General features: G+C 47.2%; 1 protein-coding gene across 1 annotated transcript in view; it reads left to right on the top strand.

Annotated features, from left to right (window-relative positions):
• Window positions 1–16,299, top strand: part of AHCY (adenosylhomocysteinase) — a 32,818-nt gene that overhangs the window by 4,592 nt on the left and 11,927 nt on the right. The window contains exons 3-8 of the mRNA XM_065032580.1: window positions 216–291; window positions 2,081–2,233; window positions 9,506–9,618; window positions 12,221–12,428; window positions 13,262–13,349; window positions 14,258–14,375. Of these exons, the coding sequence (XP_064888652.1) occupies window positions 216–291; window positions 2,081–2,233; window positions 9,506–9,618; window positions 12,221–12,428; window positions 13,262–13,349; window positions 14,258–14,375 (756 nt within the window). The remainder of the gene's footprint in view (window positions 1–215; window positions 292–2,080; window positions 2,234–9,505; window positions 9,619–12,220; window positions 12,429–13,261; window positions 13,350–14,257; window positions 14,376–16,299) is intronic.

Below are 16,299 nucleotides of genomic sequence, written 5' to 3'. Positions count from 1 at the left end.
CTCCATCACATTCTCTCCCAAAGCGACATTGTTTTCCCTTGGCCTAGTCTCAGATACTTAGTTTTCACCTTAACTTTGTAGTGTGACTGAGAAAGGCAGGAATCTGCACTAATATGCCTTTCTGCTCTTGCTCACTTTTTAACTCCTGTGTCTGGAAGAGCATGCCTGATATCTCAGAACTTTGTTCAGCAAACAAAACTTGGGTTGTTTTCCAGGTACAATGGTCAAGCTGCAACATTTTCTCCACTCAGGACCACGCTGCAGCTGCTATTGCAAAAGCTGGTGTCCCTGGTAAGTTTTCCATGTTCTAATTTGCTTGAGTTGGGGTGTAATGCTTGCTCTAGCTAAATCAAACTGTGTACAAATCGAGCTCTTCTGAACAAGCTTCAGGATAGAAACAGCCCTTCAGAAGCAGTGGCTGTTACAAACGAGGCCATTTGATTCGAGCTATATGCATCAGTGCTTGTGGCTTTCCTGACAGTGGCTGTGAAGGAGCCTGCCTGTATGTACCAGCTTTAAGCCTGGTGGTTAAGGTGATTGAATGGGCTGGGTAATTAAATGGATCAGTGTGTAGGTGTGTGTAGATGGAGGTTTTTGGTGCTAAATAGGGGTCAGGGAAGGGATGTTAACTGCAGTGTGTGCTGTTACAGTGACAGGGTCAATTCTCAAGGTATTTTAAGGCTAGAGCTAGGCCAGCTGTGTTGCTGCTGAATATCCCTGAAGTGGTTTGTCAGGATGCTGCTGGTTTGTTACTGTTGCCTTCCAATAAAAAGCATTAAGCTCTCCTCTGTGTTGCTCGGCTTAAGTACACACAATCCTGTGGCTCTGTGCTGGGAGCTGCATGGGCCTGAGCCCGGGTGCTGGCAGAGGCTAAATCTGATTTCTGACAGCCTGGTTCTGTCCTTTGGCAGGTGTCTTTCATTTCTGTTATAATTAGCTGTTTCCACAAGTATTTCCCCAGCTGTGGTCCATTCTAAGGTAACAGAGGTGAGTGGTCCCTTCATGAGCCCCTTTGCCATTACTGGCTGCAGGTGTCACCTCCTGTCCCTGGTGTCTGAGCTCAAAGGAACAGGCAGGACCCTTTAGATCTGATGTTAGGATAGTGCTTTCCTCACTGCTTTTAGCACCCAAAACTCAGCTGAAGAGCAGTCAATGGGTGGAGCATTTGTCTAAGTTTTTGGCCTCTGCCCTTGTGTTTTGTGGAACTTGCTCGTTGTGTTAATATTGCACTCAGCATACTGAATTTACAAGACCTTGGGAGGGGTGCTGATCCTTTGGATACAATATAAGATACGGATTAATGTTTCTTCAGAAGGGGCAATTGCATGATTTGTGGCTCAAGAGTTATTTTTTCTGTGGAAACATGACAATATAGCCAAATGTTGGGGTATGTAAATCATATGCCTAATATATTTTGAATGGCTGAGTACCAGTGAAGTTCAAGTATCACATGAAGCCAGTACAAATTCCTGGAAAGGCAAAAATACTGCTAGATGCAACATGCTGGTGATAGATGTACTGATATAGAAATATCCCTAGATAGCACAGAATAGGCATGGCAGCTTGGATTTTAGTGCTGGGCTAGAGACTAGAATTTAAACTCAAAATTGCTGAAGAGTTTGTAGTCTGGTGCTTTGTTTATGCTCAAGTCTAGTCCCTCTTTTCTGCTGTGCTAGAAAATGCTGCAGTTGTGGTTTCATTTGTCTGTATGAATATAACCAGTGGCTATTTCTAATTCCTGGTAACGCAGAGTGTATCAGGGGAGCAAATGGGGTGTTGTGAATGGGAATCTGCTTTAGTTTGCTTTGCCTTTTCCCTCTTAACATGGAAGAAGAATGAGAGCAGTGAAGTCTCAACATTTTGACCAAGCTGGTGGCCTGGAACAGAAGGCAAAGTGATTTCACTTCTGCTCATTCTGAGATGTTTTTTTCAATGCAAATGTCTTTTCTGGCCTGCAGGCACAGATAATCATCTGTCTGTTGGCTCTGCTACTGAGAGCTGCTGATGAAATCTTCCTTTGACTGCTGTACTACATGCTGAGTAAGAAACTGGCTAACTGTGTGTGTTTGTTCCCATGCAGTGTTTGCCTGGAAAGGGGAGACTGACGAGGAATATTTGTGGTGCATTGAGCAGACCCTGTACTTCAAGGATGGGCAGCCCCTCAACATGATTTTGGATGATGGTGGAGATCTTACCAACCTAGTTCATACCAAATACCCAGAGCTCTTGAAAGGTGACTTGTATTTGTTTTGTTGGGCCCAGTTCTGCTTGGGAGGCTGTTTAGGCGGTCTGTTTCTGTGGGAATTCCCTGCATGTGTAAGAAGGGGTGGGGAAGAGGGACAGGCATGTTCAAACAGGCTATGAATGAGTTTATGAAAATAGCTCACAGTCCAAGACCAAAATCTCTCACCCGCAGGAGCTGTTTCCATCTCTGGTCTGCATGATATAAGCTACAGTGTCCCGTCCTGGTCATCTTTCTCAGTGCCCATTACCTGAGAGTGACCAGTGGTACTGCTGACCTGCAAAAAGCTTCCTGGAAATCAGCTGTGTTTAGAGTTGCTTAATATCCGCTTTCAATTAACATTTCTAACATTAATGCTTTTTTCCCCCCCCGTCCTCTTAGTGTGCCTGTGGATGAAATCATGGCAACCTGTAGCCTTTCTTGGAAAGGGAACAGTTTTCTGCCTAACTACAAGGCATTAATTCATCCAGTTTATGTCAGCAAAGATGCTGGTGGAGTCAGGGCTGGGAGTCTTGCTTTGTTGCCTTATTACCTTCAGTCTAAGGTAGCAGAAATGAGGACAGAGCAGTGTGGTGTTGCTAGCACATGTTCATGTAAAAAGATTTATCTGGAGGGAATTTGGTGTGGCCTGCAGCAGTGGGCTGATCTGTGCCTGGCAAGTATGACAGATTCTCTTTAGCTCTGTCACGTCTGTCATCTGTGCCATTGCAAGCCACAGATGCCCAGTGTTGCTAAAAGGTGCTTTTGACCTGGGATATGAAGCAAATTGGATGGTGATACAGGGTGGAAACTAAACTGATGCAGCAGGGTGTGCTGATGCTCATTCTCGGTCTGTAGAGGTGAGGTTGCTGTAGGAGCCCACTGGGTCAGTGCTCCTGTGGCTCTTGCACTGCTTTTGGGGGAACCTGTGGGGAAAAAATCCCAAGGTGGCAGACGATGGATAGAGCTGTGTGAAGGGAGGAGGCTGGGGCTGCTCTCCATCTGTGTGTGCCTGTGGGCAGGAGCACAATGAAGAGAGGAAAGAACTTCTATGTGACAGGCTTTGCTTTCTCCTTCATCCTCAAGCTGCTGTCACAGAATCACAGAGTGGTTGGAAGTGACTTCTGGATATCATCCAGTCCAACCCCTGCTAACGCGGGGTCACCAGAGCAGATCACACAGGTGGGTCCAGGCGGGTTTGAATGTCTCAGAGCAGGAGACTCCACACCCGCTCTGGGCAGCCTGGGCCAGGCTCTGGCACCTCCCAGCAAAGGAGTTTCTCCTCATGTTCAGATGGAACCTCCTGTGTTTCAGTCTGTGCCCGTTGCCCCTCACCCTGGCATTGGGCACCACTGAACAGAGTCTGGTCCATCCTCTGACACCCACCCTGGAGATATTTATAAACACTGATGAGATCCCCTCTCAGCTTCTCTTCTCCAGCTGAACAGCCCCAGCTCTCTGTCTCTCCTCATCAGAAAGATGCTCCAGACCCCTCAGCATCTTCATAGCCCTTCGCTGGACTCCCTCCAATAATTCCTTGTCCTTCTTAAACTGGGGAGCCCAGAACTGGACACAGTAACTCCAGATGTGGCCTCCCCAGGGCAGAGCAGAGGATTCAGCTCCCTTGACCTGCTGGTCACACTTTTCTTGATGCACCCCAGGTACCATTGTCCTCTTGGCCACAAGGGCACATTGGTGACTCATGGTCACCTTGTTGTCAACCAGAACTCCCAGGTCCTTCTCTGCAGAGCTGCTTTCCAGCAGGTCCACCCCAACCTGTACTGGTGCCTGGGGTTGTTCCTCCCCAGGTGCAGGACCCTACACTTGCCCCTTTGCTTTCCATTAGGTTCTTCTCTGCCCAGTCCAGTCTGTCCATGTCTTTTCGAATGGCAGCACAGCCTTCTGATGTGTCAGCCCTTCCTCCCAGTTTGGTATCAATTTGTTGATATTTGGTATCTATTTGTAATTGAACAGTCAACACCTTCGTGTTATTTAAACTGTAATGAGAGGTTTTCAGTGGTGTCTGCTCAGCCATGCAGGGATTCCTTCTCTGCTGTCAGGTCTCTTGCTTCATAGGTTGCCTGTCTGATGTTCATGACCTCTTGCTTTCCTGCCACTTGATGCCAAGGACTACCACAACTGATCATGCCTCCCTGTCTTCCTGGCATTGTCAGAAGTCAAAAAATGTGTTTTTCCATGTTCATACTGTTTGTTTTGCAGGGTTGTTTTGCTGCCATGCAGGTCTAACACCTTAGTTGGTGTCCCTGTTCCTGGGGGTCCTTGTGCTGAGCTCCTTTCACTTTTCCAGCCCTCCTGCTCTCTGCTTCTTTCTCCCCTCTTGTCCCTGGTGTGGGAGGGACTGGTACAGTGTGGTGCAGCCTGTTCCAATGCCCCACAGCCCTTTGGGGAAGAAATTGTTCCCCAGATCCAACCTCAACCTCCCCTGGCGCAACTTGAGGCCGTTTCCTCTGCTCCTGGCGCTTGTTCCTGGGGAGCAGAGCCCGACCCCCCCTGGCTCCAAGCTCCTTTCAGGCAGTTCAGAGATCAGAAGGTCTCCCCTCAGCTCCTGTTCTCCAGCTGAACCCCCAGGTCCCTCAGCCGCTCCCATCACACTTGTGCTCCAGCCCCTCACCAGTTTGGATTATTGGGGCTTCATTTTGCTCCCCATCCCTGTCTTACAGCTCATGGGGCTGTGTACCTGCAGCACAACTAGTCTGACTATTAAAGACTGAGGCACAGAGGCGTTTACTATCTCCGCCTTTCCCTTGTCCTCTGTCACTGTGTTTCCCCTTACATCCACCAGAAGGTGGAGATTCTCCTTTGCTGTTGTTTTTGTTTCTAATGTATTTATAGAAACTTTAGTGTTTTGGTTTTGTTTTTTTTTTTTAAATTGTCTTTTATGCAGTAGCCAGATCCGCTCTAGTTGGGCTTTGGCCCTTCTAATTTTTTCCCTGCATAACTTCATGACATCCTTGTAGTCCTCCTGAGTAGCCTGTTCTTCCTTCCAAAGGTCATAAATTCTCCTTTTATTCCCAAGTTCCATCTGCAGCTCTCTGTTCATCCAGGCTGCTCTTCTTCCCCCTCGTCTCACTTTCCAACACACAGGGACAGCTGCTCCTGTGCCTCATATTTCCTTCTTGCAGAGTGACCAGCCCTCCTGGACCCCTTTGTCCTTCAAAGCTGCCTCCCAAGGGGCTGAGCTGACCAGCACTGGCCACGTCAGAGTCCGCCTGTGGGAAATCCAAGGTCACAGGTCTACTGACCTCCCTTCGGCTTCTCCAGGAATGGAAAACTCTCCTTTTGTCATCACAGAATCCCAGAATGTCAGGGGTTGGAGGGCCCTGGAAAGCTCATGCAGTGCAATCCCCCCATGGAGCAGGAACACCCAGATGAGGTTACACAGGAAGGTGTCCAGGCGGGTTGGAATGTCTGCAGAGAAGGAGACTCCACAGCCTCCCTGGGCAGCCTGGGCCAGGCTCTGCCACCCTCACCAGGAACAAGTTTCTTCTCATCTTTCAGTGGAACCTCCTGTGTTCCAGTTTATATCCATTGCCCCTTGTCTTATCATTGCTGTGCCCAAGATGGCATCCAACTGTCATATCACCCCCAAGTCCCCATCTGTTTGCAAACAGCGTGTTCAGTGGGTCCCTTCCCTGGCTGGCCTGTGCCAGGTGGGTCTCCCACAGACCCCTCGAGCCTCCTGGGCTGTTTCCTCCCTGCTGTGCTGTATTTCCCGCTGACATCTGGTAAGTGGGGATGGGTTTGCGCTAGAGCCAGCCCTGTGTGCTGCCCGGCCAAGGGGTTCGAGTGAGGCGCTGTGGTGGCACCGCTGTGCGTGGGTTGTGACCAGGGGTCCTGCGTGGGGAGCGGGCCCGGCGGTGCTAGAGGGCGCTGTTGGACCGCTAGGGGGCGCTGTTGCCCTGAGGAGCGCGGGCGGGAGGGCTGGGGCGGGCGCCCCCGTGTGGATGGGGGGAGGAAACAACAGCTCGCTGCGCTTCCCAGGGGCTGGAGCACTGCACTTTGAAGATCACTTTAACAAGCTGTATTCTTTCTCACTTAATTGAGCTCAGGTACAAATTTGGGATTGTTTTCCTCCTTTCTTCCCCCTGGCCCTTGTTGGGAGGGTGACCCGAGCCCCTGGATTCCCAGCGGCTGTTGCTGTGGCTCCTGTTCCAGCTGGGCAGGTGAAATCCAAAGGGTTGAGGCAAAGCACCCACCTGCTTTCTCCCAGGAGCTGTGCTCTTGTAGTCTGCTGGGGAGGGACAACACCCCGGGTGCCTGGAAGGTGTGGGTGCCTCCTGGGGACCCATGTCACAGAATCATTTTGGTTGGAGGAGAGCCTCAGGATCATTGAGTCCAACCATAACTTAACTCTAATACTAAACCATGTCCCTGAGAACTTCGTTTAAATGCCTTTTAAACCCTTCCGGAGATGGTGACTCCAGCACTGCCCTGGGCAGCCTGTTCCAATGCCCCACAGCCCTTTGGGGAAGAAATTGTTCCTAATATCCAACCTCAACCTCCCCTGGCACAACTTGAGGCCGTTTCCTCTGCTCCTGGTGCTTGTTCCTGGGGAGCAGAGCCCAACCTCCCTGGCTCCAAGCTCCTTTCAGGCAGTTCAGAGATCAGAAGGTCTCCCCTCAGCTCCTGTTCTCCAGCTGAACCCCCCAGGTCCCTCAGCCGCTCCATCACACTTGTGCTCCAGCCCCTCACCAGCTCCGTTCCTTCCTCTGCACTCTCTCTAGTATTTCAATGTCCTTCTTAAAATGAGGGGCCCAAAACTGACTCCAGGATTCAACATTTGACCTCTCCAGTACTGAGTACAGTGGCACATTCATGTCTTTAGTCCTGCTGGCCACACTATTCCTGATACAAGCCAGTATGCTGGTGGCCTTTTTGGCCACCTGGGCACACGCTGGCTCATGTTCAGCCGCTGTCACCAACACCCCCAGGTCCTTTTCCAGCTGCTCTTCCCCAGTCTGCAGTGTTCATGGGGTTGTTGTGAAAGGTGCAGGACCCGGCACTTGCCCTTGTTGAACCTCAGACAATTGGCCTCAGCCCATTGATCGAACCAGTCCAGATTCCTCTGTATGGCCTTCCCACCCTCCAACAGATTAACACTCCCACCCAGCATGGTGTCACTGCAAACTTAGTGAGGGTGCACTTGATCCTGTCATCCAGATAATTGATAGAGATACAAGAGAACCTGCTCCCTGGGTGCCTGGAGGGTGAAGGTCCATATGGCTTTGCAGAGTCCTGGCCTGGCCACAGGGAGCCCTCCCGGAGCCTGCAGGCCCCTTGTCTGCCTGACCTTTCCTTTGTCCCCTGTGTTCAAAGCCCCTTGCTTAGCCAGAGATGCTGTTCTCATCAGCTTTGTCCCCGTTCCCACCCTGGGCTGTGCTGATGCTGTTTCTCCCAGCAGTGATGATGTTCTGCATGCTGTTCAAAGGGGTGATTCTCCACTTACCCTGTCCTGTGAACTTCTCATAGGTTGTGGTGGCCAAGCAGGTAGTGTCACTTGGACACTTTGATCCCTGGAATTAACAGACTGGGGATTTTGCTGGGGGTTATTGTTGGTTCCCTCTTGCCCATCCCTGAGGGATATTTGTGGGTTGGGGCTGAGCCACCACTGTTGCTGGGGGTGACCTTGTGCGAGTCCTCTGGCCCTTCTGCTTTTGCTATTTGTGCAATAGGAAGGCTTGTGCTCACCTCTTTGAAACAGTAGGAGGGATGTGGATAGAGCATGGATAAAAAAAAGTATCTAGGAATTGGGAGTGATTATATGTTATACAGTGATAGAGATGAATTAAAAAAAATGACGTGGAAAGGACCAATATTTCTGTCTATCCGTGCGTGCTCTCATAGGATAACCTGGGCTTCATCGGTAAAAGGGCCTGAACAGAACATTTTACTGATGTTTATTTCTCAGGATTTTTCTGTCAAAATGGCTGTAAAATTATTTTGCTTGTTAGCATCCTTTCCGTTTTATTCTATGCGGTCAATGTGAAAGGTCACTTTCCTGGAGGGGGCGGTATATTCTCTGCATAAATCTCTGGTGTGCGTTGAACTTCATATTAATAATTTTCATATTTTCTTGTGAATCTGAATTAGGTCCAAGTGCCACATGGTTCTTTTTATAGAGATGTTGCTCGTGTTGGTGGTTTCAGCCTGATTTAGCAAATTTCTGTTTTCCCCCAGTAGTTCATACTTCAACAAAATAATTGGCTTGCAGTGTGCTTGCAGTCCTTAAAGAGCAAACATAATTACCATGTTCTCTACAGTGGAAATTCAGCCAGACTGGATGGCTTAATTCCCAATTTATCCTGTACCTTTTTGTGCAGATAGGCTTTCTCAGTAATCCGGGGGTTGCCCAGTGTAGCAACTGTACAGTTTGTGTACAATGAGGTGTTATTGAGATGTTACAGAGCAGAGATATCCAGGAGTCATGTGCATTAATGCCACTGCTGTCAAAACACCCATGAAGGCTCAGGACCCTTAGAGTGGGGGTGTCTTTACAGTGTTGGCTTTTCGGTGTAACATGAAGCCAGGTAATCCTGTGACAGTTCCCGTGCTATCAGGATCTTGGTCTGTGATATGATGGTGGGGTTTCTAGACAGTTCTTTGTCTCTGGTCTCTACTTTCTGGACTGTTTTCAAACAAGGATATCTTTGAAATAGTGTTTTTTGGTTGTGCTAGTAATACCCATGAAACTGAAGTTTCCTGTAGCTGTTATCCAGATTTAGGGGGAGTGTTGGCTGTTGAATCAGAGCTGAAGTTGATCACAACAGGAGGATTGGGAGTGGTGAACTGTTTGATTTTAGTTATTTATTGATTTTTACTTTGTTTTCAGCTGATCCAGGTTCTTTATATTTAAGTTTTGTTCTTTAGGTACCATCTCCTTTGCAGCTATCTCACAAGAATGGACTGGTCTGTGGAAGCAACACTGAGGTGAACACCTTGCCCTTTTTGTAGAACAGGTTTTTTTGACCATTTTGTGGGAAAACAGAGTGTGGTCTTTCCAGATTCCTTGGTCTAGAACTGGTCCCTTCCATTTTTGCAAATAATATTTTTGTCCTGCTCTTTTTATTACCTTGTGGGGGAAGAAACTGGTTTGAAGTTTCAAGCAACTGTTTGAGGATCCGCATGAGAGTTCTCATCTCTTCCTTGCTTTCTGCTGAGGGTTTATTTAACTTGGTCCTCTCAAGGGTGCTCCAAGCACCTGGATATGTTGGTTTGCAGCAATGTTAACTCCAGCTAAGGTGAATCCTCTTCCTCTCCCTGCAGGAATTAGAGGTATTTCAGAAGAGACAACCACCGGGGTTCACAACCTGTACAAGATGAAGGCCAACGGGACCCTGGAAGTGCCGGCCATCAATGTTAATGACTCTGTCACCAAGGTAGTGCAGCCGAACCCCTTCTGCCGTGTTCTGCTGTCTGACCAGTTCTGTGCTGGGATGTTGTCACTCCCATGCAAGTGTCCCTTCTCTTGCTGAGCTATTCTTGACCTGGTACTGAACAGATTTTCACCATATCTTTGAGGCAAGCCCATGATGTCTCTAATGGGACATGCCATTGTGAATATCTTGTTTTCAGAATGTCAAGGGCTTTTTCTGCAGGTAAGGATGTGCATTCTTCTGCATTTTAGTAATGTGGAAACAGTGTTGGAGGTCACAGCTCTCGGGGTGCAGTCAGTTCCTGTGGCAAGGGGCATGTCCTCACTCTGAGTAGCCTGAAGCCAGCAGGTAGGTGGCAGATACCGGCTGGAAAAGGCAGCGTGGTCCTACATGAGCTTGTGACTGGTGAGGGTCGGCCCACCTGCCAAGGTGAACAGCAGTTGCGAAGGACATGGCAGGAGGTATTTTATTCCTTGCTTAGCTGTATTACTGCTACCTGAGACCAATCCTGGTGAACTGAGGGATGAGGGAGAATGTTTAAGGGTGCTGATGCTTTTCAGATGCAGATGAATGATAGTGGGAATTTCAGGCGTGCTTAAGGTTTATGCATCTAGATGATTTTTAAATCTAGTTGCTAGATCGATTTCAAGTTACTATACTAAAATTCTCCTATTATGCATGGCAGTTCTCAATGTTTGGCCTGTTTTCTCTGCCGTTTGCTGTCGGAAGTTTCTCTGTTCTGCTCACAAAGCTGCGTCTGGTAACTTCATTTTGTGGCTAGTGGGCTGGAATCCAGCTGATCTTAGAAGTTAGTTTGTCTGCTTCCTATTCACCCAGATTTGTGCTGCCTGCATCATTATGATTAATACTGTTTAGCATATTTGGTAATTCAAATGTTTCTTAAGAAGTCTCTTGAGTGGATTTGGCTTGAGCTACCTTTAGTGCCAAGCAAGTGTTTATTTTCAAGTGCTGTTTGGTATTTATGCAGTAAAATACTTGTACTAAGCACAGTTAGATCTCCAGGAAGACATGCGACTGAGCTGACAAATTCTGCTCTCCCAGTTTGATATTTTGACTTGGTGCCAGCCTCCTATACTAGTATTTGGAGAATTATCAGCTGGCACTAGCTTTGGAATTGAAGGATTGCTAACACATTTTCTGAAAGACTAATGGCAAATGTGGCTGTAATGAGACTTACAGGCACTGAGTCAGGAACTTGTGGATCTGATGTGTAATTTCTTACACTTTAGTCCTGGGCCAGCTTGTGATGCCAGGAGCGATATGCCAGGATACCTCAGAACTTGCTCAGATAATGCACTGGAGCCACAGCTGCAACATTTTTATATGTGGACTTGGCTTTTTTTAATTATAAAAAATTTTACAGTTGCAAGTTATAGACTGAAAAATGAACTGTAACATCTTACCTGTTAGTTGGCAACAGCCATAGCTGTAGGATAGGTCCTGTTTGAAAGATCAGTGCCCATACTTACGTATAGGTGTCCAATCTTGATTGCTTATAGCAGGCGAGAGTGCTGCCTGTGCTAAGTAATGGCAAGAATGATTGTAGAAAAAATGGGGCAGGCTTTGGGACCAGAATTTGGCTGTGAATGTTGAGTTCTTCATGCCCTTGCCTTGGGAAGCATAGCACAATTTTGATAGCCAGATTTTTTAGAATTCCTGCCATCTGTAACTCTTTAGGTCATCACACCTGTTTACACAGCCCACCCTCCTTGTCAAAACAAAGGTCCCAAGGAGAAAATGGAAGAGCATTACAAAAATCAGCACGACAATGTGTCTGAGCTCAGGGAGATGTTCAAGTGGAGTACCCTTTGATGTCTGACTTAGCAGAGGAATTTTGATTTGGAGGTCAGGTCGTTAAGTTCGTGTTAAGTGACAGCAGGAGGATGTTCCTCAATTGGACATTAGGAGGTGAAAATCAGGGGTTCTTGTTTGCAGTGACCAGTATTGTGAGTGGATACCTGCTGGATTTTTCTAGATCTGGCAGTGTTAGCGTAACTGTTGTGGGGGGAAGATGTAATTTTGATCTTCCTGGGCTGCAGGAACCAATTTCTTGTGGTTAGCATGGGCAACTTGCTGCTTCTGCAGGGCGCCTGTGTCTTGCAAAGCTAAGAATATGTGCTAACCAATTGGCCAATATTCTGCTGGCGTTTTTTGCCTGCCCGTGGCTCTTGGTTAAGTTAATTGTCTGACAAACAGCAACAGAGAACTGATGAACATCTGGTTAAGGAACTCAGACCTACCTCTGTACGCAGGAATTGTTTGTGCTTTTACTTGGTAAATTCAGATTACCCATAGTAAACTTTTAACAAGTCCAAGCCCTAGTCAGTAGACACAACTTATTTATGAAACGTGTCTCACAAGGGCTGTGCTGAAACCTGTATCTGGTATAACCACATATATTGAAATGGGATAAATAAAAACATCAAAACAGGTAATCTTCTTCCCATCCCTCACTGAGGTTAAAGTACTTAGCTGACTGTCAGTCTCCTGGTTTTTAGTACTTGCATATGAGTCCTTTTTGCTTCTCTAAGGAATTTTTGAGTGACTTTCATTGGTTCTGAAACTGCTCCTTTTTCTTCCACAGAGCAAGTTTGATAACCTGTATGGCTGCAGAGAGTCTCTCATCGACGGCATCAAACGTGCCACAGATGTCATGATTGCTGGAAAAGTGGCTGTGGTGGCAGGTTACGGAGATGTGGGCAAGGGCTGCGCTCAGGCCCTGCGCAGCTTCGGAGCCAGAGTCATCATCACCGAGATCGACCCCATCAACGCGCTGCAGGCAGCCATGGAAGGTGAGAGCTGAAGGAGATGTGAAATTGATGCAGCTGACGAAGGTCATGTCAGCGCAGGGCAATAAATGAGAGTTGGCCAAGAAAGTTTCAGTGATTTTTCAACCCTCTCTCCCTGTTCAAGTAGAGGTGACTCCAGTTTAACTGTAGGAATGCTTTCCTTACAGCTGGGGAAGGAGTTTATGAATATTGGCCTTGAAGATGTGTTTGAGGTCAAGGATGTAGAGACCACAGTGGAGTAAGGCCCCTATTTCGTAACCTTGGAAGCCTGGTTTTGAATGGGCTCATTATCTTCAAGTTGTGCAACTCTAACCTCCAGAGTGGGTTAATACTTCACTAGAGTATCTCCACAGCAAAACACTGGGCCTGCAGGAGATGTTTTTGGAGAGCAATGCCATGCTCTGTGCCTTCCCAGCTGTGCTCATGGTGTGCTCTGGCCCCTGCACTCCTTCTCTTCTGTGGGTGCCTCATGGAACTGTGCTTCTCAGTACCAGTTTATCCCATTTCTATTCACACCCCACTAGAACCTGCAGGTGTTGTGGGTGCACTTCCCTGTGCAAACTTCACCCTCTGAATCCTGAGTGCTGTGCCAGATACTATACCTGTGGACACAAGACACTAATGTATAGATCTGCAGATTGGAAGCAGGTGAGGGGTAGGTGTCTTTGTGCTGTGTTGGTATTAATATGAGTATACCTTCTACCTTGCACCATCCATACATAGGTCAGGTGTTGGCACAGACTTCCATTTGTACTTTTCTACTCGTAATATTGTAACCCATTTGTTTAATAAGTGCTGGTGGTTGAGTAGAGGAGTAACTTTTTCTCTCTTTTCAGGTTATGAAGTTACAACCATGGAGGAAGCCTGCAAAGAAGGCAATATCTTTGTTACCACCACCGGCTGCACTGACATTATTCAGGGCGGGTATGGTGTAACCACTTGCTTTAGTGAAAGCATACATGTACATTTAGATTTTTTTAAGGCAGTCATAAATTGTCAGCAGTATGGTGAGAGTTAGCAGACAGTCTCATTTCTGGACATGAGTTTAGTGAGAAATGGGGACTTTGATATTTCAGTTCTGCTGGATGTTGCCATGTTGCAATTGGTTTTGTCTTACAGATGTAATGATAGTGAAACAAAAAGTGTAGAGGGATAGATGGACTTTTGGGGAACAAAAACATCAGGGCTAAATTCTGTGTCAGGACAGATAAATGTGAATGAAAGAGGAGGTAGATGAAATTGAAAAGAAAAGGTTGAAAGTGATTCCATCTGTGAGTATGCATAGACTTGAAACTAGCCTGTTCTCAGTAAACTACCCTGCAGGTTTTTGTTATTGCTTCCTGGATCTCAGTTTGTAGCCCCTCTACTCTGCACAAACTCATTCCTGTCTTTCCTGTTATTTATTATACATGTTTTAATGGAAGGTCGGATTAAGTGGGAGGAGATAAGTCCGTTAGTCTCTAGAGATGTAAAACTGCTGGAAACTTTAAAGTCATGAAGAAAACCATTTCTTCTGTGTAAGAAAGAAATAACTGCGGGCATTTTAGTTTTGAGCAATTAAAGAAAACAGTTTTACTTTTCATACTGGGAAACTGTTTTCTCTTCAATAACCTCTTGCATCCTTGGGAAGTGTCCTTCCCTAGAAGCTTGAGGGTTTTTGCCAGTAGACTTTCCGTATCTGGAAGATTATGAGACTCTCACATCTTGTGAGAGTCAAATGCAGCCAGTGAGCCAGGAAAGGACCTTAATTTCTCCTTAAGCAGAACTATGGACCAGAGCTGAAGTGCTGAAGAAATTTTTGTGCATTAACTTTTGATATAACTTTTTTGCAGGCACTTTGAGCAGATGAAGGATGATGCCATAGTGTGCAATATTGGCCATTTTGATGTGGAAGTGGATGCAAAGTGGCTGAATGAAAATGCAGTAGAGGCGGTGAATGTTAAACCTCAGGTAAGACGGCCTTGGCACAAACTCTCCTGCTAGAAAGCAGCACTAGCTACTCAGTGTCTATTTCCAGAAAGGAGGATGTTTATTTCCAGGTACTTTGTGTTTCTGGCTTTCTTGGAAGCTGCTGTTGCTCTGTGCTGGGCAGGATGGAGATTCTGCTCATCCCCAATTAACCTGGAACAAGCTGCACATTGTATTCTTGTGTTGGCATTAAAGCAATTGGTTCCAGCCGGTGCCCAACTGTACAGCGTGGTCTCTGGCAAGAGGTGCCTGGTTTGGATGCATCTTTCTATGTGTGTTCCTACTTTGACAAACAGGAGTCTTACCCCTTAGCGGTGGTGGTGTAGACAATGGCATCAAATTCAAGTTAGCTTTGATGTTTGGGGTATAGTGAGGAGGTATAGACGACCCTCTTCTGAGGGGAACAGAGGGCCGTATATGTCGCCCAGACCCATCCCACAGGGAGGTCTGCTGCCTTCCTGGGGCCAGGGTGAGGGACATTAATAGAAGACTTCCCGAGCTGATTCAGCCCTCAGACTACTATCCCCTGTTAGTAGTCCAAGCTGGCAGCGAGGACATCAACAGAAGTATCAAGATAGTTAAAAAGGACTTTAAAGCACTGGGTCAGTCAGTTCATGGGACGGGAGCACAAGTGATATTTGCCTCAGTTCCTGTGCTAGCTGGGATGGATGAGGAACTAAATAAAGAGAGGGGCAGAAAAGCCCATCTCATCAACAGGTGGCTTAAGGATTGGTGTCACCATCAAAATTTTGGGTTTTTTGACCATGGGCCAAGCTCCGTGGTACCCAGTCTCCTCAAATCAGATGGGCTTCATCCTTCTAGGGAGAGCAAGAGGACTATAGCCCATAAGTTGGCAGGGCTGATCAGGAGGGCTTTAAACTAGGTTTGAAGGGGGAAGGGATTGAAACTGGGCTCTCCAAAGATCAGCCTACGGATGGAAAGCCCAAATTAAGAGGGAAATCAGCAGCCCACTTGAAGTGCATGTATACTAATGCACGCAGTATGGGCAACAAACAAGAGGAGCTGGAAGCCATCGTGCAGCAGGAAAGCTATGACATAGTTGCCATCACAGAAACATGGTGGGATGACTCATATGACTGGAGTGCTGCTATGTGTGGCTACAAGCTCTTCAGAAAAGATAGGCAGGGGAGGAGAGGTGGAGGGGTGGCTTTATATGTTAGAGAGTCACTCGACTCTGTTAAACTTGAGGTCAGCAGTGACAAGGTTGAGTGCCTGTGGACCAGAATCAGGGGGAAGTCCAACAAGGCTGACATCCTCGTGGGTGTCTGTTATAGACCACCCAACCAGGACGATGAAGGAGATGAATTATTCTACAAGCAGCTGGCAGATGTCTCAAAATCGACGGCCCTTGTTCTTGTGGGTGACTTTAACCTGCCGGATATCTGCTGGGAGCTCAATACTGCACAGAAGAGGCAGTCTAGGAAGTTCCTAGAGTGTATAGAGGACAATTTCCTTCATCAGCTGGTAAATGAGCCCACCAGCAGCAAGACCCCGCTAGACCTACTGTTTACAAACAGAGAAGGGCTGGTGGGAGATGTAGTGGTTGGAGGCCGCCTGGGGCATAGCGACCATGAAATAATAGAATTTTCAATACTCAGAGATGCAGGGAGAACCATTAACAAAACCTCTACGCTGGACTTCCGGAGGGCAGATTTTTGCCTATTCAGAAGTCTAGTTCAGAGCATACCCTGGGAAACAATGCTTAAAAACAAGGGGGCCCAGGAGGGTTGGACATGCTTCAAGCAGGTGGTTTTGAGTGCACAGGAACAGGCTATACCAGTGTGCCGAAAGGCTAGCCGGCAGGGAAGACAACCGGCTTGGCTAAACAGGGAGATTTTGAATGAAATCAGAAATAAAAAGAGACTTTACCGACTGTGGAAAAAAG

The sequence above is a fragment of the Columba livia genome, chromosome 16 (assembly GCF_036013475.1).
Source record: "Columba livia isolate bColLiv1 breed racing homer chromosome 16, bColLiv1.pat.W.v2, whole genome shotgun sequence".
In the NCBI taxonomy this organism is placed as follows: Eukaryota; Metazoa; Chordata; class Aves; order Columbiformes; family Columbidae; genus Columba; species Columba livia.
The sequence above is the reverse complement of the archived record's forward strand: the minus strand, read 5'-3'. Positions and strand labels throughout refer to the sequence as shown.